Source organism: Triturus cristatus, chromosome 10, assembly GCF_964204655.1.
Source record: "Triturus cristatus chromosome 10, aTriCri1.1, whole genome shotgun sequence".
NCBI lineage: Eukaryota > Metazoa > Chordata > Amphibia > Caudata > Salamandridae > Triturus > Triturus cristatus.
The window spans coordinates 1,219,710,965-1,219,735,028 of NC_140593.1; the positions used below are offsets into that span (position 1 = coordinate 1,219,710,965).

The 24,064-nt window shown below is 46.0% G+C and overlaps 1 protein-coding gene across 2 annotated transcripts in view; it reads left to right on the forward strand.

The window, feature by feature from the left end:
* The window catches only part of LOC146797109 (protein bicaudal D homolog 2-like), a 136,353-nt gene that overhangs the window by 87,452 nt on the left and 24,837 nt on the right, over positions 1-24,064 (forward strand). For both annotated transcript variants that reach the window (XM_085629749.1, XM_085629750.1), the window contains exons 7-8: positions 2,382-2,533; positions 8,396-8,614. In XM_085629749.1, coding sequence (XP_085485875.1) covers positions 2,382-2,533; positions 8,396-8,614 — 371 coding nt within the window. The remainder of the gene's footprint in view (positions 1-2,381; positions 2,534-8,395; positions 8,615-24,064) is intronic.

Here is a 24,064-nt window from a genome sequence, read left to right on the forward strand (position 1 = left end):
CTGGGGTAGGGTGAGGAGCTATTTTGCAGCACGTTCCCTGGCAAGTATCAGTCCTATCAAACATTTGCAACTTAAAGATCCAGTCATAAAATTAGTTCTCGGCTATATCGATAGTAAAGTTCAGGTTGAGGCGACCGATTTGGTTGCAGTGAAAGAGACCTGTTGAAAATGTCTCGAAGGAGAGTGAAGAAAGAATTGGAAAGCATGTAAAAGAAATTTCGTTTTAGGTTGGACTTCTTATGAGACTTTGTCATCCGGTGTTCTTCCGAAGGGTAGATGTAGGTTTTATTCTCTTGTTTGTGTTGACAGAGTGAGTAGAAGTCTTATCAGTGTGCTTAGTGGACATTGATGGAACAAAGCTGAAGGAGGGTGAGCTAGGAGCAGTTGGGCAAGATAAGTTTTTCATTTCCATAACCTGTGGAAATTCTGAACTTGGAAGCAAGTGTTCAACAGGAAGAGCGTAGCACTGGTTCTTATTATAGTATAGTAATTGTTTGTGAGGCACGGCACATTGCCTTATCAAGTGAGGCAGGGAGATCCTGTATGAATGGAAAGTGTGAGTGTTCCCTTTTGAATGGTGAAGTTTCCTCTGTAGTTACTGATAGTGGTGAGTTTGTGGAACATACTCTTGTCATGGATGTGCCATCTGCACTAAGATCTTCCAGAATGACTCAGAAACCAATTAAAAAAAAAAAAGTTCTGTTATATTAAACCTAATTTGTTTCTCGATTTAATATTGTGATGGTCATTATGGTTCCATGTTTACTCCCTTAGGTTACTTTGGTTTGTTTTGAAAATATTACTTTTGTGCTATAAGGGAGGAAATGTGTTATCTCTGGTTCACTTGCTTTTTGTGATGCCTGCGTGGAATGCTATGCCCGCTTGTTGTGTTCTGCACGCCTGATGTGACCGATTCAAGGTTCGAGAGCTAACGGACACTATAATGCTGTCACCGACATGGCTGGCATTGTTGTACTTCTACAGTAAATCTTCCATTTTGTATTTCAGTTTACTCCTGCGTTCATCTTAGCACGGTTTGAAATACTCCATCCTGGATTGCTCAAGACTCATTCAATTCAGAAATGCATTTGAGTGTTAGAGTTCCCTTGTAGTATACTTCATTTATAATTTGCATCAAATAATTCTGATCAAACCATACTTAAAATGTCTACAATATTAGCCATTTTTTCCATAAAGCTGCAGACATAGTAGTTCCCTGTCTCATCATCTCTGCTTCGTAAGGCACGTCTGTACAGAGAGGTGTAGACACATACGGTGCGAAGGTGCGATAGAATAGTGTTTGATTTTACGTAAACATTCCACAGATATTCATATGCCCAGTTTGAGATAATTCACATTTTTTTTTTTTTATAACAGAAATAAAGTTTGTAGTGTTCAAAATAACGATTTCTCCTGGGAATTGTTGAGAGGCTTGCTGAGTAGTTCAGCAAATGTGCAGGGCAAATCCACTGAAGACAAAGTGTAATGTAAGGAGAAGACCACAAGAATTGCACAACGTTGCTCTTGGAAATTAAATTTGTAGAGTGGTTTATCCACAATAATCAGGAAGTTGTTTGCACCTGTGTGGCTTTGTGTTGATCATTCCCCACAGAAAAATCCAATTATCAATTCCTGCTGGATATGAAGATTTCAGCTTCTCTCTAAAAGTAATGGTAGCTTCAGAGTTTCCTCTTGGTTAGATGCTGTGGAGAAGTCACAACATGCTGGAGGGAGCCTTGCATGGCATTCTAGACAAGCCAAAGGAAACCTAGGTCACACGTTCCACTGGATGATCTGTGTTTTATTTTCTTATATGCACAAAGAGGAAATACAGTATCGTCCCATTTCAGTCTATAAAGTGTATTGAATTGTAGGTACCCTTAATGGCAAAGTGTTATTGGCCTCAAGATTGTTCCTGCCAAAAGATTAGGAAGTCTGTGGATTTAGGAGCATCGTGGTGATGTTTGATTGTGATCAGAAACCGCTTTCTGGAATGGTTTTTATTGTGTAATTTCAAGTGTTGGGGAAGCATGCATGCATGTGCTAAGCGCCATTGACCTTCTATTGATAATTCTCATTGATTACACTAACAAAACTATCTGACTGATGTCAGTGCCTAGAGAACCTCTCTAGGCACTGACATTAGTAGGTGTTATTATTCACGTCGAATGGCACTCTTTATAACAACACCTGGAGGATAAGTTGAGATTAGTGCCTGTGACCATCCATGCCTTTGGGTGGGCAGTAAGCCCACTGAACTATTTTACAAACTGCTTGGGGCTGTTTCTGCTGGTGGGCGGTCGGGTGTACCTGGGTCTGAGTGTAGAACAACATTGCAAGAAGGTGGAGGTTCATCTGGCTTGAATTGTGTTCCTATCTAGACTGCAGAAGTTGCCCTCGCCAACTTGAAGGGGAAGTATGAGAATGAAAAGAGTCTGATTTCAGAAACCATGCTGAAACTGAGGCACGAGCTGAAGGCTCTGAAGGAAGATGCTGCCACCTTCTCCTCCCTCCGAGCAGTGTTCGCCAGCAGGTAAGCCCCCTTGTGTTCATTGAACTTGGGATCTGATGGTATTAAATGTGATCTGCTGTTTGTGGGTTCATTCAAGAAATAACTTCAATTGATTAGAGATATAGTGTGACGTTTGACACTATTCCACGTGGATGGATCTTGGGAAGTTACTGACGCAGGTTGGTACCACAAAATACTTGGCCTTGGTGACGGAAATTGGGCCAAAACATGTTCAGTTTGATTTTTAGGTCTTAATTGTGGCCTTGTGAATTGCCATTCTGTTTTCCCAGATCAATTTGTTGTAATTAAAGAGCACTGTTTCAAAACACTCAGAGTCTGTGATGTTCATCTAACAGTGGCAAGCACATCAGCTATTCGTAGAACTCTTTCATGGGTGAGCTGCTTATAAAGCTTTAAGTGGAGAGAGTGCCATAATTTTGAATCCTGGGCCCAGGAGGATCTGCCCTTTACAGCACCCTTTCAAATGAAGTTGGGCAACGCTTTAACTTTAGCCCGTTCCGTGCATGTGTAGCTTAACTGCTACAGATATTTTTTTTCTTTGTATTCTGGAACTTGTAGTCCTAAATGCATGCAAAAAAGTCTCTACTCAATAACCTACCTAGTTATGGACCTGGGGCACTTTAGAGATCCATTCAGGTGGAAAGTACCAAGTTGCTACTGCCCTTGTTGGAATGTAGTCTGTGAATAAAGTGAGGCAATTTTACAGACACAAAGCCCAAGCATCCCACTTTAAATGTTTGTCTGCAACAAAAGCCACTATGCCTTTTTAGATGCTACATAACTACCTTTTGAGCATCTTAGTTTAAAAAAATTGGGTTCCTCACAGACACCAGTACCAATCCGTTGAAGTCTGTCCTTGAATTGATTGCCGCTCCGAACCACTGCAACCATGTTCGGATCCAACAACCGTAGCAAACGCTTTTTGAGGTCTACACATGGAGAAAAGTGTTAGAGCACAGATGAAATAGAGGGCTTTAGATACATTTCTTAATTTAAGATTGACAGTTCTTTCACTTGCCTACCGCACTCTGAGTAATCCTTCGTCGGCATAAGGAGTTGAATAATGAAACGCTGACACGATAGCTGCTCTTTCTCCAACTCTGGATCTGATTAATGAGATTATTCCTTGCGTTTCTGCTGGTAATGCCCTCCTGACTCTCTGGATCTGCAAAAGATAGTGCTGGAGAGCTACTCTAGCAGGGAAGCCTTGCGTTCACCCAGTCCTAGATGGCACTTGTACACTGGACGAAGAAGTATAAACAATGTGGTGCTGATGAGTGTGATCTGCATATCATTGTACTATGACCTGGATATTCGATGAACCTACAGAAGCTTGAAAGTGCAAGTAAGCTATTCAAGGCCCTCCACAGGGAGCAGTTCTTCTGGTTCCGATGGAAGGGATATTACCTTCACAGGAAGCTCTATGTAACTTTGTTCAACGCATCTTAAGAGCGAGGAGGGCCACCTGGATGCAGGGGACACGGACTCTGAGAGTTCCCATACAGTGCTGTGTATGTCAACACTAGTTGGAATAGTGTGGGTGGGCCTCTGGAGTGTATGGGAGGAAGAGATGGCCGTTGTAAGTTTTGGGCCAGAACCGCCAGTTAAAGAGATCTGCTGGTGTGCTACCAGGCATGTTTTCTCTACAATGATCGCCCAACTTGCGGAGCAAAGAAATGGTCCACGGGTTAGAGACTTTGAGGCGCGATGCTCTTATGGCAAGCCATTCATTGTTCGGGTAGATGTGTTCCACTGCAGCGAGAAGGCTAGTCTTTAGATTGGTGAAGACGTGGAAGCAGAGTGTAGGCAAAAAGAATCAACTTCTATTTGTGCGGGAGTCCATGCATGCCCAAATTGAGGAAAAAGGGGCCCAAGGATGCTTTTGGAGTAAAGTTTTAACTTCGATAATCGTAAACATGCACTGGGCCAATTTCATTTCACTTTTTAGCATACACACGATTAGTAGGCATAAATGGGATGCTCTTGATTTGACAGGTACCCAGATACTCTGTGCACAGAACATTTGAAGTTTTTCTGGTTCACACTTCAACTCCACAACCAGTTTAGCATTCTGATCCTCAGTTCTCTATTAGTAACAGCAGTTTGCTGAAGGGTGGCTCTGGCGTCTTTAACTTCAGTAGTGATATGTTTGTTCAGCCTCCTACATTAGGCACTTATTACGGGCTCTTCAGGGTTCTACTCTTTGCTAGCGTACTTCAGCCCTATCCGTATATGGGAGTTCACGTACACTGTTATGTCAGATGGTTAGTCCCTCTGAGGGTTGTGCTCTTAAGGGAACTCATAGGGTTGGGGATGGCAATCTCTAAAAGGATTCCAGAAGTCATATTTGCTCTCATCTCTTTGTCAACAGACCGACCCCATGAGCATTTTGCTTCTCCCAGTGGCAAAAATGAATTGTGGATGGGGTTTTGGGTAGGGAATAAAGTGGAGAAATGGTATGTGCACAGATAGAGGCATAGCTTTGATTGCATACCTCTCCAATACCAGTCTCCATTTCTTCATGTTTTTCAAGACTTCCTGGATCCGAAACCTTGGGCGGACAGATAGTGGAAGTCACAGAAAGGCCCCCACTTATGACCCCTGCTTGATACTGCTAGGGGAGACTGAAACCTGGTTCCACCTGAGATCGGATTTGTGTGACATTGTTGGGCTGGGGCCATTAGAACTTGTTGGCTCCACAAGGCCGAGCAGACAGGACTGACTTGACCATGATCTGGTCTTAGGCATCAACACCAGGCTGTTTCCCATTGGGCATGCAGTGATCCTTCTTTTAATCATCTTTTTTTGTTTGCTTTGTAATTACTTTTTTGTGTGAGGATGGAATTTCGGATATTTTAATTGTTTTAATAAGGAAGGAACCATAGATCAGATCTGAGAAACCACGTCGCTATCTTGTCTCTCTTTAGTCGTCCTGAATACACAGCGGTGAAACAGAGAGGCCGCTCAGGTGAGCAAGGGATAAAACAAAAGTAGAGCATGTCACTGGCGTAGGAAAGATGAGAAGGATGGAAAGGGGAGCAAGTGGTCAGAGGCTTGGGCTTTAGGCTGCAATCATTCTCCGGCTCCGCCACACCAATATCCCATATGCCCCATTTTGTCTGAAATGAAGGACTGCGCGAGCTCTGTACTCCCATCTTGGACAGGCTATGGAGGAGTGTCAACTGGCACCATTGGGAGACCTAACATCATAATGGCGCGGTATGTTTTTCCCTCCGTCAGTATCTTCCCTTCTTTTACACTGACAAAGGACACTGGAGGTCTTGATCAGTAGTAATAGAAATTTCAGACATATTCGCCGACTTGCCACCCAATCCCAAGTCATATCTCGGTAATGACACGTGCAAGTCCAACTATAACGTAAGGAAAGGATCAAAACTGGATTTAACTCTTCACCTGTTCATATCTCCTAGTCTGAAACTCTAGGAGCTGTGTGATAGCTGAAAATGTTCACTATAATTTGGCCAGCCTAGTGCCAATATCTCCTCCCCCACACTCCCCTGTACTGAGATTCATCTGTACCAATAAATATCTTACCACTTAGCCATCTCTCCAGATAGCATTTATAAAATACCAATTGAATGCATTTAAAGCTCATTGCATATTTGTACAAAATCTATCCTTGCATGCTCAGTGGACTCGTGACATCTCATTTGGAGTGCTGCCGTGAACTTCCCGTTCAAATGGTTCCCAGATCAACTGACTGCTTCCCTCTGTTCTAGTTCTAGGAGGGCAACCAGAGGACAGGCGCTGAAAAGACGTACATTCTGAACAGATGTGTCAGAAGAGTGTTTTTTTTTTTATTGCTGCCCCTTCAGGGCTTCATTGTTCTAGCTCGGAGGAAAGCGTTGCTGAACCATATGTTTCAACCCCAGAGAAACACCGGGTAAAACACCCATTAAAGCATTGCCCCCAAGGTGTCTCAGTGCTTTGAAAGAATGCGGTCATGTCCAACTTATGAGACCTTCGTAAACCAGAGTAAAAAAGTGACCTTAGTCTGATAACACAAATCCATACACAATATTTTAGGAATGATTTAGAGTTTAGTCATTTGAACATTAGTCGTTTAGTTTAATGGCTGGGTAGGGAATCTCCGATCACCCTATTGGCAACCTCACTCCTGATAATGCTACTAATTTGCAGGGACTGTAGACCATGGGCTCCTAATTATTTATTTGTTAGATTGGTAAAAACCCAAAACGTCTTCCCATTTAGTCCTCCTTAGAGCTGGAGTTCATACTGCAGACACAGTAGCTCGATCCGGGGCAGGGCTAGTGGCATCTGTCTCTCACATCTAGATATCCGGTTTTGGGGCTTGGCAGTCTGCCTTGTGTGAGGCATCGGACTCGGTTCCACCTTTAAAGAGGAGTAGGGGGTTCTAGTCTTAATTGGATGGGAATGCGATTGCTTCCTTTAAGGGGATTATCTCAGTGCCCTCAAGGAGCCAGAGAAGGTTGGAAGGGCTGTGGAGAGGTGGTCCAAGTCGATGCAGAGGTGTATCATCTCACTTGTGGTTGTCTTACCTCTGTGTTTCTTTCTGGAGGATCAACCTTGAATTCTTATCTTATCTTATCTTATCTGAGATTATTGGCCAGGTTGTATCGGAGACCCATATTTTGCCTGTATTTGGTTCCTTTGCCCCAAATGTTTTTTGTTTCTTGCATAGAAACGTAATTGTTCCACTGGATCCCTTTGGCGGGCGGAGTGATGTGGTTTGATTTCTCAGTCATGTTCTTGCTGTTTGTTTGTGGTTTGTTGGGGTTTAAATATGGTTTGTATATTCCCAGTATGAGTTCAACCGACAAAGTAATCTGAAAATGCAGTTGTTTAGTGGACCTGCATCCTGGGCGAAAGGTGCTACTGCTAAGACCTTGAAGAGGGCTGAGTTAAAGTCCGAAGTACAGAAATTGTGTTTGAAATCTAGAATTGGGATTACTTTTATTTGTGTCAGCCAGTCCATTGGTCAGGTGATATTGAACTACTTATCACAACAAGGCATCTTGCAACCTATCGCCCACAAAGATTTGTTGGAATTGGAAAAGAGAGAATGGAATGCTACCCACGGCTAACCTATTTAGGCTTGTAAAGGACCTTCACCCAATCCATTATTGGCATGCTTCATCGTCGGGGCGCCTCCTGGTCCCTAAAACACAGGATGGACTCCGCTGTATTCCAGGGAGCATTTTAAGATTTTGACTTTTTGCTGGGGTCTATTATAATTTCAAAATAGCCAGTGAACACCTAGTGACCCCTTTAATAGCGGGCGTCCACAGAATGAATGAAATCCAGAGTAGGGTGTATTTGGGGTATAAAGCTCTCCACCCTTTCTAGTCTGACTAGAAAGGGATCTAGTTTCTTCCAGTTTTGATGCAGCATAAAAACTTTACACATTGCCCTAGGTTAAGCCTGTCTGCTCTGTGCTATAGCCACCCGATGGATCCGCTCAGAATAATTTAGTGAAATTAAGTTTCACACTGACATGGGTTGCGATTATTCTTTGAGGTGGGTAGTCGCCCACCTCAAAGAATAATCAGTTACTTACAGAATGTTTTGCTGTTGACTTGGAAATAGTCCTCTATGATTTCCTCCACCCCTTTGAGAATAATTATTAAAGGCAAGTAGTGATTTGTTTGTCATGCCTCACAATTATTTTTTTACTTGGCTGCTGAATAGAAAACAGTTGGTTTTTCCATTGTTTTGAATGATTGTGCTGTTTAAAAATATTTAAAGTTTTGTGAATCGACCTTTTCTCTAGGTAGTAATGCATATACTATGCAATGCATAGTTTGTAGTTTTTAAGAAATCATTCCAAGTCTGAATCAATAATATCTTGTTTGCCAATAGATGCGACCAATATGTTTCCCAGTTGGACGAAATGCAGCGTCAGCTCGCTGCTGCGGAGGATGAGAAGAGAACCCTTAATTCACTGCTGCGAATGGCCATCCAACAGAAGCTGGCGCTGACGGAGCGCCTAGAAAGCCTTGTGACTCCCACTGATGAGTCGAGCAAAAGCCGCCAAAAACTGACCTCGAAGTCCAAAGTTAGAGCACCCAAACCAAACTGGTAAGCAAGTTGGTTACTAAAGATGTACCCAATACATTTGTGTGATGTATTCCTTTTACATGGCTGTCATCCACATAACCATCTGCAACTGAGAACACCCCCAGCCCCACTTCTTTTTCGAACGCTGCTCCTTCAGACTGAGCCTCAGCCCTTCACATTCCGTTCATTTGCCAGCACAAATTTCTTGGCGCTCTTAACTATCACTTGACACTCTAGGGACACCAACTTCATAACCTGACTCTGTACCTATGCTTCTACCATGTCAGCTGCACCAACAGTAGCTCCATTATCTTTTGTTTCTGAATCTGAACAAGGTACACCACCAAACAGCTTGCACTTCCCCAATTCCAGTCTCACAGGAACTTTGCAACGCCTTAGGTAACCACTTTGAGGATAAAGCTGAAAATATTTACAAGAGTCTCTCTAACTGTTTCCCTTCTACTGGCTCTGTTTCCATCATTCCCTCTACTCATAACTCCTCCACTGCCCTAGAGTAATTTGAATCCGTCATCCAGAATCCGTGTTAGACATGATGAGCAAGATTAAGTCCGGTTACCTCTCTAAGCCTGCTCTCCCAAGCATAATGGTGGTACTTGCCATTTCTGTCATCCCCTCCATCATATCACTATGTAACCTTTCCCTGGATGCTGCCACTTTACCTCAGGAGTGGAAAATAGCACAGGTCATGCCCATCCTAAAAAAAAGCCTAATGCGGACCCTTTATATCCAGCAAACTATAGGCCCATCTCCCTTCTCCCTTATTGTGGCAAGATTGTGGGAAGCCTAGTTAGCCACCAACTTACACAGTATTTGGTGTCTAATTAGACCATTTACAATCTGGGTTTAGAGCCTTTCATAGCACAGAAACAGTGCTGATGGGGGTTCTAGATACTATAAGAATCTCCCTTGATGAGGGCTGTCTAGCCATGCTGGTGTTGCATGATCTTTTGGCTGCATTTGACACCCTTTCACATTTGATCATGATTCAGAGACTCTCTGAGAATGTTGTCGGTGGCAAAGCCCTTTGCTGGTTTCAGAGCTTCCTCAGCAACCGCAGCCAGGTTATCAATCTAGGCCCCTTTAAATCTCGGGTCATGTCATAGGCAGATAAGTCCCTCAGGGCTCTTCACTGAGCCCTGTACTCTTTAAGATCTATGTGGCACCTCTGGCTCCAGAAAGCAGGTCCTGTGGATTTGATGTCATCTCATATGCTGATGACACGTAAATGATCATCCCCTGGGGCCCAAACCCGGACTCTATTAAACTGTACAGAGTGCATGAGGAAAATTGCTTCCTGGATGTCCCACAATTGCCTACAGCTAAATGGTGAGAAATCAGAAATAGTGTTGTTCGGCAAGGCCCATGACTACTGTACGAGAGATTGCTGGTCACCTGAATTAGGCACCCCCCCCCCCCCCCCCCCCCCCCCCCAACCCAAAAAGGTGCTCAAAAACTTGGGCATTCTAATTGGCGATAGCCTCTCAATGAGAGAGCATGTGAAATCTACAGGTCACACCTGTTTTGGGATAATGCACGTGAAGGATTTACTGACCCACCAGAAATTTGAAATCTAAGGATCAATTATTGCTCAGCCCACTTTGTATTCATACATTTAGACAGGGTGGTCAATCCATTTCTTACCTGCGTCCATTTCATTGGAACAGGCTTCCACCTCACATTCGCATTTGCACTGATTTTGTCTGCTTCAAGAAGCTACTTAAATCTTGGCTTTTTTGACTATAGTTCTTTTCCTTTCTCATCTTGGAACTGTGTTTTAGCGGCGAGATACCCCTATGGGGGTGATTTGCTGCGCTATATTTAAGTTTGGATAACATAACCAAAGGGATATGATGGTGGAAAGAGGGTGATGCCAAGTGTTACTTTAAGTATCCCCATACCAACCAACACTCCTTTTGCAACCTATGCCTCTCGCACGATCATCGAGAGAAAAGTTTTGAGGCTTGCAAGTCTTTGAGATCAAAAATGACTCTTCGAGATCGACGTGCTGGATGCTAAGAAATGCTGCGTAGACAAGCGGACAATGTACCGGACATCCTCGGTCGACAGCAGGAGGAAGCTTTGGCAGCACAAGAGGAATTGCTATCTAGGATTCCAATTCTGCGTCCCAATACGATCAGGACTTGGCCAGCCTTCAGCCGGCACTAAAGCATCGGACAGTGAGTACTTTTTCCCCTGATCCAAAGCCCAAAACTTTGGCTCCGACCAAAAAACTGCTCACGGTCTGGTCCGCCACTGCAAAAGGGCCACAGTGAACACCGAAAAACGGACTCTGGATCCCCTCCCTTTAGGCTCTGTTCCAAACGTTCGGCCTGCAGCAGGGGCCTCTACCTCCTCGACCTTTGGGTCTACAGCCCCTCGATCACCGGTCTCGGCATCGAAACAAAAACAGACCATTCGATACGACCACAGCTCCCAACTAAATCGAAGCTCCCTCCACCAAAATGCTTTGTTTATGGACCGAAATCTCCATTGGAGGCGATCCTCGATCTAATGTAAGAACGGCTCGGCCCGAAGCAAAAAAAACACGCCAGATTCAGCCTGGAAGTAAGAAAGTAGTGCTTCAACCAGTAAATCCACAAAACCTGTTATCTTTCCAACAGGCTTTGGACGTTCCTGTGCAGCCTCCAAAGAAGGACGGATGCTGCCACTAGCCCATTACACATCCCTATTCCAACTTCATCTAACCCACAAACACAACCCCCACCATCTACTCCACCACCTCAATTATCTGAGGCAGGTGACATGTGTGAGAAAGTGCCATCTTTCTTGCATGGTATACCCCCACTTTTTGCTGAATTACTGATGTACTTTGACTGAGTGTGCCCTGGGCTCCTGCCAATCGGGTGCCCAGGGCCTGTGTTCCTTCCCTAAAACTGCATGAAGCCTAAACCCAATTGGCATCTCTGGCCACATGTCAGCCCCTGGTAAATGGTACCCCAGGTACCCAGGGCCCTGTGACCAGAGAAGACCTCTAAGGGCTGTAGCACTTATTGTGCCACCCTTAGAGGCCCTGTACCCTGACGCGCACACACTGCCTTTGCAGGCTGAGTGTCTTGGTGCAGAACAAAACAGAGAGTCGACTTGGCACACAAACACACTGCCCTGGCATACCTCAGTCACCCCTCTAGCTGGGTGCACTATGCCAGTGGTGTGGGTACAGGTGCATGAGCCCTGTACACCTACAGTACCCAGGTCCATTCCTGGGCACTGTAAGTGCAGTGCTGCCATTAAGAGTATATGGTGCTGGGAGGTCGTCATCACGAACTCCACAGCACCATGATGGCTGCACCGAAGACTGAGAAGTTTGGTATCAAACTTCTCAGCACATTAAACCCACACTAATGCCAGTGTGGGATTTAATGTAAGATGTACGACAGAAGGCAACTTAGAGTTGCCCCCTGAACCTAACCCACAATCCACGTCCTGTCTGAGAGGCTGCCTAGGCTGCCACCCAGCAGACATGTTGCTGGACCCCTGGGTAGAGAGCCATCCGCTCTCCTGGGCCTGCAACAATGCACATCCTGGTCGAGGTGCTAGGTCTCCTCCCCCAGGATGGGCAGGGGAAGCTTCTAAGGCATGCCACCTTTGTGAGCTTCTGCAGGCCACTTGCTGTACTCAGCAACTGGCCCCCACTGGTTCTGAACCCCACTCTGGTGGGAAGACTGGCGGGAAAGCCCAAGTGAGGAAAGGGGGTGTGCCAGCCTCTGCCAGCCACACCCCTCAGGTGGGGGAGGCGAGGTGAAGCACAACTCCGGGCTCTCGCCATCTTGAGGATGGGGAGCCCTGCCCAATCAGGATTAGGCTCCTGCCCCCCTCCCACTGGAGAGTGGCAGGATTGGGGGTGTACCCACCCTAGGGAAGGGACCCATTGGTCCCTTACCTCTACCTACCTGTAACGCCCCTAAATTTAGTATTTAGGGGCACCCTGAACCTTCCTTCCTCAGATCCCAAATCTGAAAGAAGGCCTGCCGAGCAGCTGCTAAGAGGACGACACCAACTGACTTAGCCCCAGCCCTACAGGCCTGTCGACCCTCGAACCTGCTCCTGCTAAAACCCGGCATCTCCAGTGGTCAGCAACCTCGAAATTCCCGGAGGACCTGACTGCTTTGTGACTCTAAAAGACTGGGACTCCCACGAGCAGTGGTTCTGCTCAAAAGCAAGTAACCGACCCCTGGTGCCAACCAGGAACCGCGACTCCTGCACACTCTGCACCCGCCAAGCCCGGCCTGTGCCTGAGTGGACAAAGACCCAGAGGACGTCCCCCCAGCGACTGTGACCAAGAATCCAGCACCCAAGGAACCACCTCGACACTCCTGACGACGCCTGCAGCCTCAGAACCAGGGACCCCTCCAACCGCGACCAGCAGAGGGTGAGATTTCCGGATGCGAAAAGACACCCCTGCACCCGGTGCCCTGCGACCTCCTGTGCCCAGCTCCGGGGTGCCTACCTAACCTACAGCTTCCCAACTTACCTCCCAAAGTGGTGGTCGCACCTGAAGAATCTTCGGCCCGAGCTTGCAGCCTTTGTTCGTCTTGTAGCTTCTCCATTGAAATCCATTGAGCGCCCCACAGCTCAAAAGCACCCTGCACCCAGCCGCCCGAGTGCCCCTGGAAGTGCAACCTCGATCCTATCTTACTTGGCCTGCGTGAGTGACCAGGAGCCCAGCTCCCACAGCCGGGTGGCCTGCCTGCTGGCAGCCACCAACCAAAGGCCCCCTGCCCGCCATAGGCTAACATTGGGCCTAACTCTCTCTCTTCCCCCGGCTGCCCCTGTGCCGCTGAGGGTGTAACAACTGTACCTACCTGACCCTGGGAGACCCCTGAGTCTATGCCCAGAGCCTTAACTCTGCCAGTCTAGTACTTGCCCAAAAGCTGATAACTCACTTTTCCTCCATAGGGTAACATTGACTAGTTTCACTTTGAAATTCTTCTAAGTGTCAAGTTTTGAAACTTTAAAATATTCACTAAAAATCAGCCGATCAATGAAAACTAAATTACTCACCTGTTATCAGGAGAGATCCCAGTGCTGGATCTTGGTGCCCAGCACTGACCCTGAAAAGTAATTACAACCGTACTTACCGATAACTTGATTTTCCTACATAGGATAACATTGCCTGGTTTTTGCCAGAAATTCTTCTAAGAAACTTACAAATATTCCTTAAAAATCGCCTGTGTAACAAAAACGATTTCTTTCAACTGTTTACAGGAAATGCACCAGGGTTGAATCCAGGATCCAACCCTGAGTAAGAAAATCAGACGCAAAGTAACTGAAATTGCATTTACTTAAAAGTCCCATTGAGCTCAATGTTATAATTGTGTTTGAATTGTGTTGCCTATTGCAACAACTGTAACTATTCCATTCTAAAGCATCTCATTCTGAGAAAGTGTATTTTGATACCTACTTGTGGTTCTAAAATAAAACAACTATATATTTTTAGATACAAACCATTGGCCTAGAGTTCAGTTATTGAGTGTGTGAGACCATTTGCTGACTGAGTGTGTACAACAAATGCTTTACACTGTCCTCTGATACTGCCTTACTGCTCGACCAAGCTACCACTTTAGAGAGTAAGGGTATATCTAACTTTAGCCTCTGCCAAACCTCTGGGGACCTGTGGACTCTGTGCACACTGAACCTTACTTTGGTGCAGTATATACAGAGCCACTTTCTTACAACATGTCTCCTCATTCATCCATAATAGAGGACGATGAGGCTATACCACAAAGCATACACCCAGAAGATGCTTGGGATGACGATATTTTTATTCTAAAAACATTTTTTTAAATTTTTTTATTTATTGAGTTTTGTATAGCGCTGGCTAGACCCGGAGGTATCGGAGCGCTTTACATGAGGAAGAAACATTGTTTCAGAACATGGGTACAAAGTTACATCAGGTACTGGAGCGTAGTTACAGGAATTACAGGAGTATAAAAGCATAGCATAAACATGAGGTAAAAAAATTGGCATGGGGAGAGAAGATTAGGGGAGAGCGGAAAGGAATAGGAGAGGTAGAAGGAGAATAATGGAGGGAAGAGGAGAGGGAGGGTGTAGGAGGCACAACAGGGAGACGAGGAAAAACAGTGTCCGAGGTCCGGTTGGGTAGGTGATGGCCGAGGGGTTAACCAGAGCCAAACTCCTCTAGCTGAGTGGGACAGCTCCACCGGTCATCAGCCAAAGGTTGCTCGGGCTTCGCAGTACATACAGAAAGGTTATAGTTTCCGCCTAGGGGGGCATAGTCCAAAAGTTCCATTGAGCGCGCCGGTCGCGGTGTACGGGGGCGTGCTCGCGGCGGTAATGGGATAAACTATAATGTTGAACCACAGGGGGATACAGACCCTGATCTCTATCCTACACGGCCACCACTACCCAATGATGCCTCTGAGTATCTGGATTTGATATCAAGGGCATCAGCTTTCCATCGTATCCCCCTATATAATGACACTATAGAGGAGGATTTTCTTTTCGAAACACTTATCTAATGCTCAGAGGGGAGCACACTACCTACCACTCCTTAAGGGCATGATTCGTCACGCAGGCAACATTTTTAAAGACCCTATCAAAGCTTGATTCGTAACACCATGCACTGACAAAAAATATAAGGCTGCACCATCCGATCCAATGTATCGGTCAGTTAACCCCAGACTCTCTGGTAGTCTCTAATGCAAGAAAGCGGGCCAGCTCCCAAACCACCTCAAGAGAAAGAGTTTGAAGTAATAGATTCTTCCAGGAAACGTGTAGCTGTACAAGCAGTTAACCATTGGCGCATCGTCCACAGCCAGGAACCATTAGCTTGTATTGGGACGATTTGGAGGAGCTCCTCCAACACCACCCAGAGGAACACAGGAAAAGGGGGCAGGAAATTGTTATTGAGGGAAAACTCCTGATCAGCAGTTCCATTAAATGTGCATTAGATGCAGCTGACACAGCTGCTAGAGGTATAAATACTAGTATTCTTTTACGTAGGGATACATGGCTCTGTGTTTCAGGATTTCAGCCTGCAGTACAACAAGCTATTTAAACCTGCCTTTTGATAAAGAACATCTTTACGGACCTCAAGTGGACACAGCCCTTGAGAAAATGAAATAAAAAGACACAAAGTCGCAAAATCAATGGGGGCTCTCCAGACAGGCACATATTGTGATAACTTTTGTAGGCTCAATTATAAGCAAGGTGCAAGATCTACCACCTCCAACACTGGGTCAACATACAATAACCAGAGCGAAATTTTCACTCCAAAAACATTCTACAGAGGTTACTATAGAGGAAACCATTTTGAAGGAAGAGGTCAAGGGAACAATACCCGTTCCTTAAACATCAATACTAAACAATGACTTCCTTTCCATTCCCCCAGACCACTTAACACATGTTGGGTCGTCTTTAGAACTTTCTTCCTATTTGGAAATCAACCACGACAGATCAATAGGTGTTGGATATTATCCAACATGGTTACTGTCTGGAGCTCATTACAACTCTTCCAAATGTCATACCTCGCAAACACAAACTGTTCATTCAACTACAGAATACCCTACAACAAGAAATAACAGCTCTACTACAAAAAGGAGCAATAGAACCAGTTCAAAACAGTTTCAGGGAACAGGAGCATACTCACTATACCTCCGTATCCACAAAAAAGATGTCGCTAAGACCCATTATTGATCTGAGACCACCAAATCACATCATATCAGAACACTTCCATATGGTCACTCTTCCGTATATCATTAGTTTGCTACAGAAAGGACAGTTTATGGCTGCCTTCGACTCTGAGGACACCTACTTCCATATACCTATTCATCCTGCACACAGAAAATGAATCGGGTTTCAATTCCATGGAAACCATTATCAATTCAAGGTTCTTTCCTTTGGAATTCCCACCGCACCAAGGGTATTCACAAAATGTCTAGCAGTGGTCGTAGCACATCTGCGCAGACCAAACATACATGTCTTGCCAGACGACTGACAAATAAAAACAAACCGCCTCAAATTTTGCAAACAAAATACTCAACAAACCCTAACCTTACTACATCAACTAAGGTTCACCATCATTTGGGAGCGGATGTAGCCTTACGGCAGGAGCAGTTGACCTCGAAGCTGGGGAACTGGGTTCGAGTCTCGGCAAGGACGATCAATATTCTATGATTCTGGGCAAATCACTTAATCTCCTTGTGCCTGACAAAATTAATGTGTCAGTCTGTAATGCAACTGATGCTCATGTAAAGCTCTCTGATACCTGATATCATCTGGTGTAGTTCGCGCTATGCAAAACTCTAAAAAAGAAATAAAATAAAAAACCTGCCGAAGTCAAATCTACAACCAGCTACCATACAGTCATACCTAGGAGCCATGCTCAACACACACTCAGCATTGGCATACCCAAATGCAGACTGAATACACAGTATAGTATAATTAATTTAATAGTTGCAAACAAGCAGTCAAATCCCAGCCAAAACATTTCTGTGACTTCTAGGCATGATGGCATCTTGTATTTCAATAGTTCCACATGCCAGACTACACATGAGACCTCCCCAACAATGTCTCTCTCATCAATAGACACAGTCACTGGGTCAGCTGCACACATCACTCTCTGCAATGGTGGCATCCACAAACTCTATCCAAAGGGTGGCAGTTTAAGATCAGATCCACAAATAATTCTCATAGCAGATGCTTCCCTAATTGGCTGGGGGCACATCTCCGAAACTTCACAGTTCAGGAGGTTTGGGATCTAAACACAGGAATCTCTCAATCACCCAGACGTGCAAGCTGTTCACCTAGCAGTGAACGTCTGCCTACCTCACCTGCAATACAAAGTTGTTTTAACTCGAACAGTCAATATGACAATTTATTATATACAAAAACAAGGGCGGACTCGCGCTCTCCAATTGTCTTTTAGCACAGAAAATGTGGAGGTCATCACAACATTCACCTCCTAGCAGAACATGTCCCGGGGACAAGCAATCAACCAAACTTCTCAGTCTTCAGTGTTGCCAATACGGTGCTGGGGAGTTCGTGTTTGACAAGCTCTCAGCACCATATACTCTTAAATGGCAAAACTGCACTTACAGTGCTCAGGAATGGACCTGGGTACTGTAGGGGCACAGGGCTCCTGCTTCTGTGCCCACAGGATTGGCATAAGGCACCCAGCTAGAGGGGTGGCTGATGTATGCCATGGCAGTGTAGGTGATGGGCATGGCACACAGGGATGTGTGCCATGTCGACTTTGTTTTGTCTTGCACCCAGACACCCAGCCTGCAAAGGCAGTATGTGTGTGTAAGGGTAAAGGGCCTCTAAGGGTGGCACAGTGAGTGCTGCAGCCCTTAAGAGGCCTTCCCTGGTCCAAGCTCCCCCCCCCCCCCCCCAAACGAAAGGTGATGTGACTAACCTTGCCCTAGGGAGTCTTCATTGTCTAAGTGGAAGAACCTGGAAAGTCCATCTGCATTGGCATGGGCAGTCCCTGGTCTGTGTTCCACTTCAAAGTCCATTCCCTGTAGGGAGATGGACCACCTTAGTAGTTTTGGATTTTCCCCTTTCATCTGCATTAGCCATCTGAGAGGTCTGTGGTCAGTTTGAACCAGGAAGTGAGTACCAAACAAGTATGGCCTCAACTTCTTCAGGGACCAAACCACAGCAAAGGCCTCCCTCTCAATGGCACTCCAACGCTGCTCTCTGGGGAGTAGCCTCCTGCTTTTAAAAGCAACAGGTTGGTCTTGGCCTTCATCATTGGTCTGGGATAGGACCGCTCCTATCCCTAGCTCAGAGGCATCAGTCTGCACTATGAACTGCTTGGCATAATCTGGAGCTTTTAGAATTGGTGCTGAGCACATTGCTTCTTTTAGGGTGTCAAAAGCCTTTTGGCAACTAACTGTCCAGTTAACCTTCTTGGGCATCTTCTTGGAGGTGAGTTCTGTGAGGGGGGTCACAATGGACCCATACCCCTTCACAAACCTCTTGTAGTACCCAGTCAAGCCAAGGAATGCCCTGACTTGGGTCTGGGTTGTTTGAGATACCCAGTCCATGATGGCCTGGATCTTGGGTTGTAAGGGTTGTACCTGGCCTCCACCTACAAGGTGGCCCAGGTACACCACAGTGCCCTGCCCTATCTGTCATTTGGATGCCTTGATAGTGAGACCTGCATTTTGCAGAGCCTCTAAAACTTTTCCAAGGTGGATCAGGTGATCCTGCCAGGTGGAGCTAAAGACCGCAATATCATCAAGATAAGCTGCACTAAAGGACTCCATCCCAGCCAGGACATGGTTCACCAGCCTCTGGAAAATGGCAGGGGCATTCTTTAACCCAAAGGGCATCACAGTAAACTGATTTTGCCCATCAGGGGTGGAGAATGCTGTCTTTTCTTTTGCTCCTGGGGCCATGCCAATCTGCCAGTACCCTGCAGTTAAGTCAAAGGTACTGAGGAATTGGGCAGCCCCTAATTTATCTATCAGCTCATCTGCTCTTGGGATAGGGTGACCATCTGTCTTGGTGACAGAGTTGAGCCCTCTATAGTCCACACAGAACCTCATCTCTCACCTAGTTGATGAGGTTTGGGGACCAGAACCACTGAGCTGGCCCAGGGGCTCTCAGAGGGTCCAATGACCCCTAACTCCAGCATCTTGCTGACCTCAGCTTTGATGCTTTCCTTAACTTGGTCTGACTGTCGATAGATTTTGTTTTTGCCAGGTGCACTGTCACCAGTGCCCACATCATGGGTACACCAGTTTGTCAAGCCAGGGGTCAGGGAAAAGAGGCTAGCATACTGTTGCAAGACTTGCTTGCAGTCAGTCTGCTGTTGGGCAGAGAGGGTGTCTGAGAAGATCACACCATCTACTGACCCATCTTTTGGGCTGTAGGAGAGGAGGTCAGGGAGAGGTTCTCCCTCTGCTTCCTGTTCCTCATCAGTCACCATCAGCATGGTGATGTCAGCCCTGTCATTGTAGAGCTTAAGGCGGTTCACATGGATGACCCTTTTGGGTGTCCTGCTAGTGCCCAGGTCAACTAAATAGGTGACCTCACTCTTTCTTTCTAGGATAGGGTAAGGGTCACTCCATTTATCTTGGAGAGCCCTTGGTGCCACTGGCTCCAAAACCCACACCTGTTGCCCAGGTTGAAATTCAACCAGTAAAGCGTTTTGGTCATAACCAGTGCTTCTGGAGCTCCTGGCTGGCCTCAAGGTTCTTGGATGCTTTTTCCATGTACTCAGCCATTCTGGACCTTAGGCCAAGCACATAGTCCACTATGTATTGTTTGGGCTCTTAAAGAGGCCTCTCCCAGCCCTCTTTTACAAGACAAAGTGGTCCCCTTACAGATGACCAAACAGAAGTTCAAAGGGTGAGAAACCTACTCCCTTCTGTGGTACTTCCCTGTAAGCGAAAAGCAGGCATGGTAACAGGACATCTCATCTCCTTTTGAGTTTTTCAGGGAGACCCATGATCATACCTTTTTAATGTCTTGTTGAATCTCTCAACAAGGCCATTGGTTTGTGGGTGGTAGGGTGTAGTAAACTTGTACTGCACTCCACACTCCTTCCACATGTGTGTTAGGTAAGCAGACATGAAGTTGGAACCTCTGCCTGAAACCACCTCCTTAGGAAACCCTACCCTGGTGAAGACACCCAGGAGGGCCTGGGCTACAGCAGGAGCTGTAGTAGTCCTAAGTAGAATTGCTTCAGGGTGCCTAGTAGCATGATCCACTACCACTAGAATACATTTGTTCCCTGAGGCCGTGGGAGGTTCAAGTGGACCCACAATGTCCACTTCTACCCTTTCAAAGGGGACCCCCACCACTGGTAGTGGGATGAGGGGGGCCTTTGGGTGGCCACCTGTCTTGCCACTGGATTGACCGGTAACACAGGAGCTGACAAACTCCTTCACCTTTTGGTTCATCTGGGGCCAGTAAAAGTGACTCACTAGCCTTTCCCAAGTTTTGGATTGCCCCAGATGTCCAGCTAGGGGGAGGTCATGAGCCAAAGTTAGGAGGAACTCCCTGTACTTTTGTGGCACTACCACCCTCCTGGTGGCTCCAGGAGTGGGGTTTCTTGCCTCAGCATACAGTAATCCCTCTTCCCAATAAGCTCTGTGGGTACCACTGACATCTCCCCTTGCTTCTGAAACAGCTTGCTGCCTCAGGCTTTCAAGAGTGGGGCAGTCTCGCTGACCCTGGCACAGCTCTTCCCTAGAGGGTCCCCCTGGGCCCAAGAGTTCAACCTGGTAAGGGTCAAGCTCCATGGACTCAGTTCCCTCAGGGGTATCCAAATCCTCTCCCTGTGGAGAGGGGTCCTGAATGTTTTGCTGTGTAGAAGCTGGTTCCCCAGTCTTCTTCCTTTTCTCTTGGTTGGTTGGGCCATTATTTCAGACTCCAGATCTACTTTTTCACCCTTCCTCTTGCTCTGTGCTCTAGTTTGCACACACACCAATTCAGGGATGCCCAGCATGGCTGCATGGGCCTTTAACTCAACCAGTAATACCCCCCCCCCCACCCCCCCCCCCCCCCAGCCTAATGTTACCATGGCCATGGGATGACTAGTGGTGACACTGTCAGCGTTGGTGACTGGGTAAGACTTCCCAAGCAAGTATTGCTCAGGGGAAACCAGTGTGTCTTTCACCATAGTGACACTGGCACCTGTATCCCTCAGAGCTTCTACCCTAGTTCCATTCACCCAGGGGTACTGTAAGTATTTCTTTAAGTTGGGGGGCCACACAGCTACAGTGGCAAACTCCACTTCTCCCAAGGAGACTAGACTTGCTTCAGTGTGTTCCCAGATTTGCTCAGGGTACACCTCTGATCCTATTTGTATACTTGCTGCCCCAGGAGTAGCTGTACTGGGTGCCTTAGGGGCTTTGTTGTGGGGGCAAGATTTGTCTACAGTTAGGTGTCCTGACCTCTTACAGTTATTACACCGGGCCTTTAAGGGATCATAGTTTTTCCCCCTATAGGGTTGAGGCACATAGGGAGTAGTTTGGGTCCCACCCACCTGAACAGGTTTTTGGGGCCCTTTGGAAGACTCAGACTTTTTATCTTGGGGATTCTCACCACCTTTCCCCTGGGGAGGTTTTGTGACCACTTTCTTTTGGTCACCCCCAGTGGCTGTCCTTGTCACCCTAGTCTTGACCCAGTGGTCTGCCTTCTTTCCCAATTCTTGGGGAAAAATTAGACCTAGGTCTACCAAATGCTGATGCAACTTTTTATTTGTGCAGTTACTTAATATATGTTCCTTCATGAATAAATTGTACAATCCAGTAAAATCCTGCACACCATGTCCAGCTAACCAACCATCCAGTGTCTTCACTGAGAAGTCTACAAAATCAATCCAGGACTGGGTCTGGGTTTTGTGAGCCCCCCTGAATCTAATTCTATACTCCTCAGTGGTGAATCCAAATCCCTCAATCAGAGCTTTCTTCATGAGGTCATAGGATCCTGCTTCTGGCCCAGAGAGGGTCAGAAGCCTGTCTCTGCAGTTACCAGAGAACAGTTCCCACAGGAGTGCCCCCCAGAGAGGTTTCTTTACTTTTCTGATCTCACAAGCCCTCTCAAAGGCTGTGAACCATTTGGTGATATCATCACCTTCCTCAAATTTAGGGACAATGCCTTTGGGGATTTAAAGGTCAGAAGTTTCCTCCCTATCCTTATTTTTATTATTGCTGCCACCATTGATAGGTGCTAAACCCATCTCTCTCCTTTCTTTTTCAGGAGCCTGGACTCTAGCTCTAATCTTCTGGCCAGCCACATAAGGCTGTCCTCTTCACTGTTGGGTCCCCCAGTGATCTCTCTGGTACCAGAGTCACCTGTGTGATCTCTAGGTGCCCAGATGCTAATCCTTGGATTGAAGGGTATGGGTGCCCTCTCCTCCCTAGGGGATAGTATGGGGGAGGGGGGTTATTGTCAACCTCCTCTGCTTCCCCTTCCTCATCTGACTGGCCATCACCATGTTCAGATGGGTGGTCCTTAGCATACTCAGCCAAGAGCTCCTGGAGCCCTAGTTTGGTTGGATGCAGGCCCATTGGTAAATTTTTAAGTTTGCATAGGGACCTCAATTCCTTGAAAGACTAGTTTAAGTAAGGTGTGAGGTCGAGCTCCTCCACCAGGTCCATGTTATTATTGTCACTAACAGCTGGGTATGTTTGAGTCATTCTAACCTGACCGTTCTTATAGTGACTTTTATTTTTCTAAAATTCTAATGGGACTTAAGCAAGGCCCTAGCAAGACTTTTAGTAATTTTGAAAAAGACTAATCAGAATTCTAAAGGCAATTTTAAGAGTTCTGTTGTGTGATCAGTTGGTAACCAAGTAGTCCAACAAGTGCAAGTTTGTATCCCACCGCTGATCCACCAATGTGAGAAAGTGGCTCTGTATATACTGTTCCCTAATAGGTACAGAGTGTACAGAGTCCACAGTCCCCAAGGGTTTGACAGAGGCTAAAGTTAGATATAACCTTACTCTCTAAAGTGGTAGCTTGGTAGAGCAGTAAGGCAGTGTCAGAGGACAGTGTAAAGCATCTGTTGTACACACTCAGTCAGCAAATGGTCTCACACACTCAATAACTGAACTCTAGGCCAATGGTTTATATATAAAAAATACATACTTGTTTTATTTTAGAACCAACACTGGGCATTAAAATATACTTTCTCAGAATGAGATGTGTGTATATATAAATACTTTTGCAATATGCAATTGACTTTTGTAAACAGTTACAAGTGGTTGCAATAGGCAAGACTATTTTAAACACAACAATGCATTGAGCTCAATGGAAATTTCAAGTTATTTGCAACAGATTACTTTTAGGATTACTTTTGGAATTCCAGGACTGGATCCTAGATTCACTCCTGGGTCAGTACTTAGAATCAAGTGATGAAAGTCGACTTAATTACTGTGATGAATTTTAACAATATTTAGCTATTTTAAAAGATGACACTTAGAACAAATTTCACAGAAAAACAGCCAATGATTTCCTATGGGAGAAAATTGGGTTACTGGTAAGTACAGTTGTAAGTATTTTTCAGAGTCAGTGCTGGGCACCAAGATCCAGCACTGGGAGCTCACCTAAGAGTAGGTGAGTGTTTTCGTCACTCGGCTAATTTTTGGTGAATATTTTAAGATTTGAAAAGTACACACTTCGAAAAAATTTCAGGAAAAAGCCAGTCAATGTTACCCTATGAAGAAAATAGAGTTATCGGTTTAAAGGTAAGTACTCGACTGGCAGAGTTGAGGTTCTGGGCATAGACTCAGGGGTCCCCCAGGGTCAGGTAGGTACAGTTGGTTCACCCTCAGCGACTCTAGGGCGGCCGGGTGCAGAGAGAGTTAGGCCCAATGTTATCCTATGAGGGATAGGGGGGGGCCTTGGTTTGTGGCTGCTGACTAGCAAGCCACGCGGCTGTGGGAGCTGGGCTCCTGGTCACTTACTCAGGGCAAGTGGGGAAGTAGGTTAGGTTTAAGGGGGCATCTC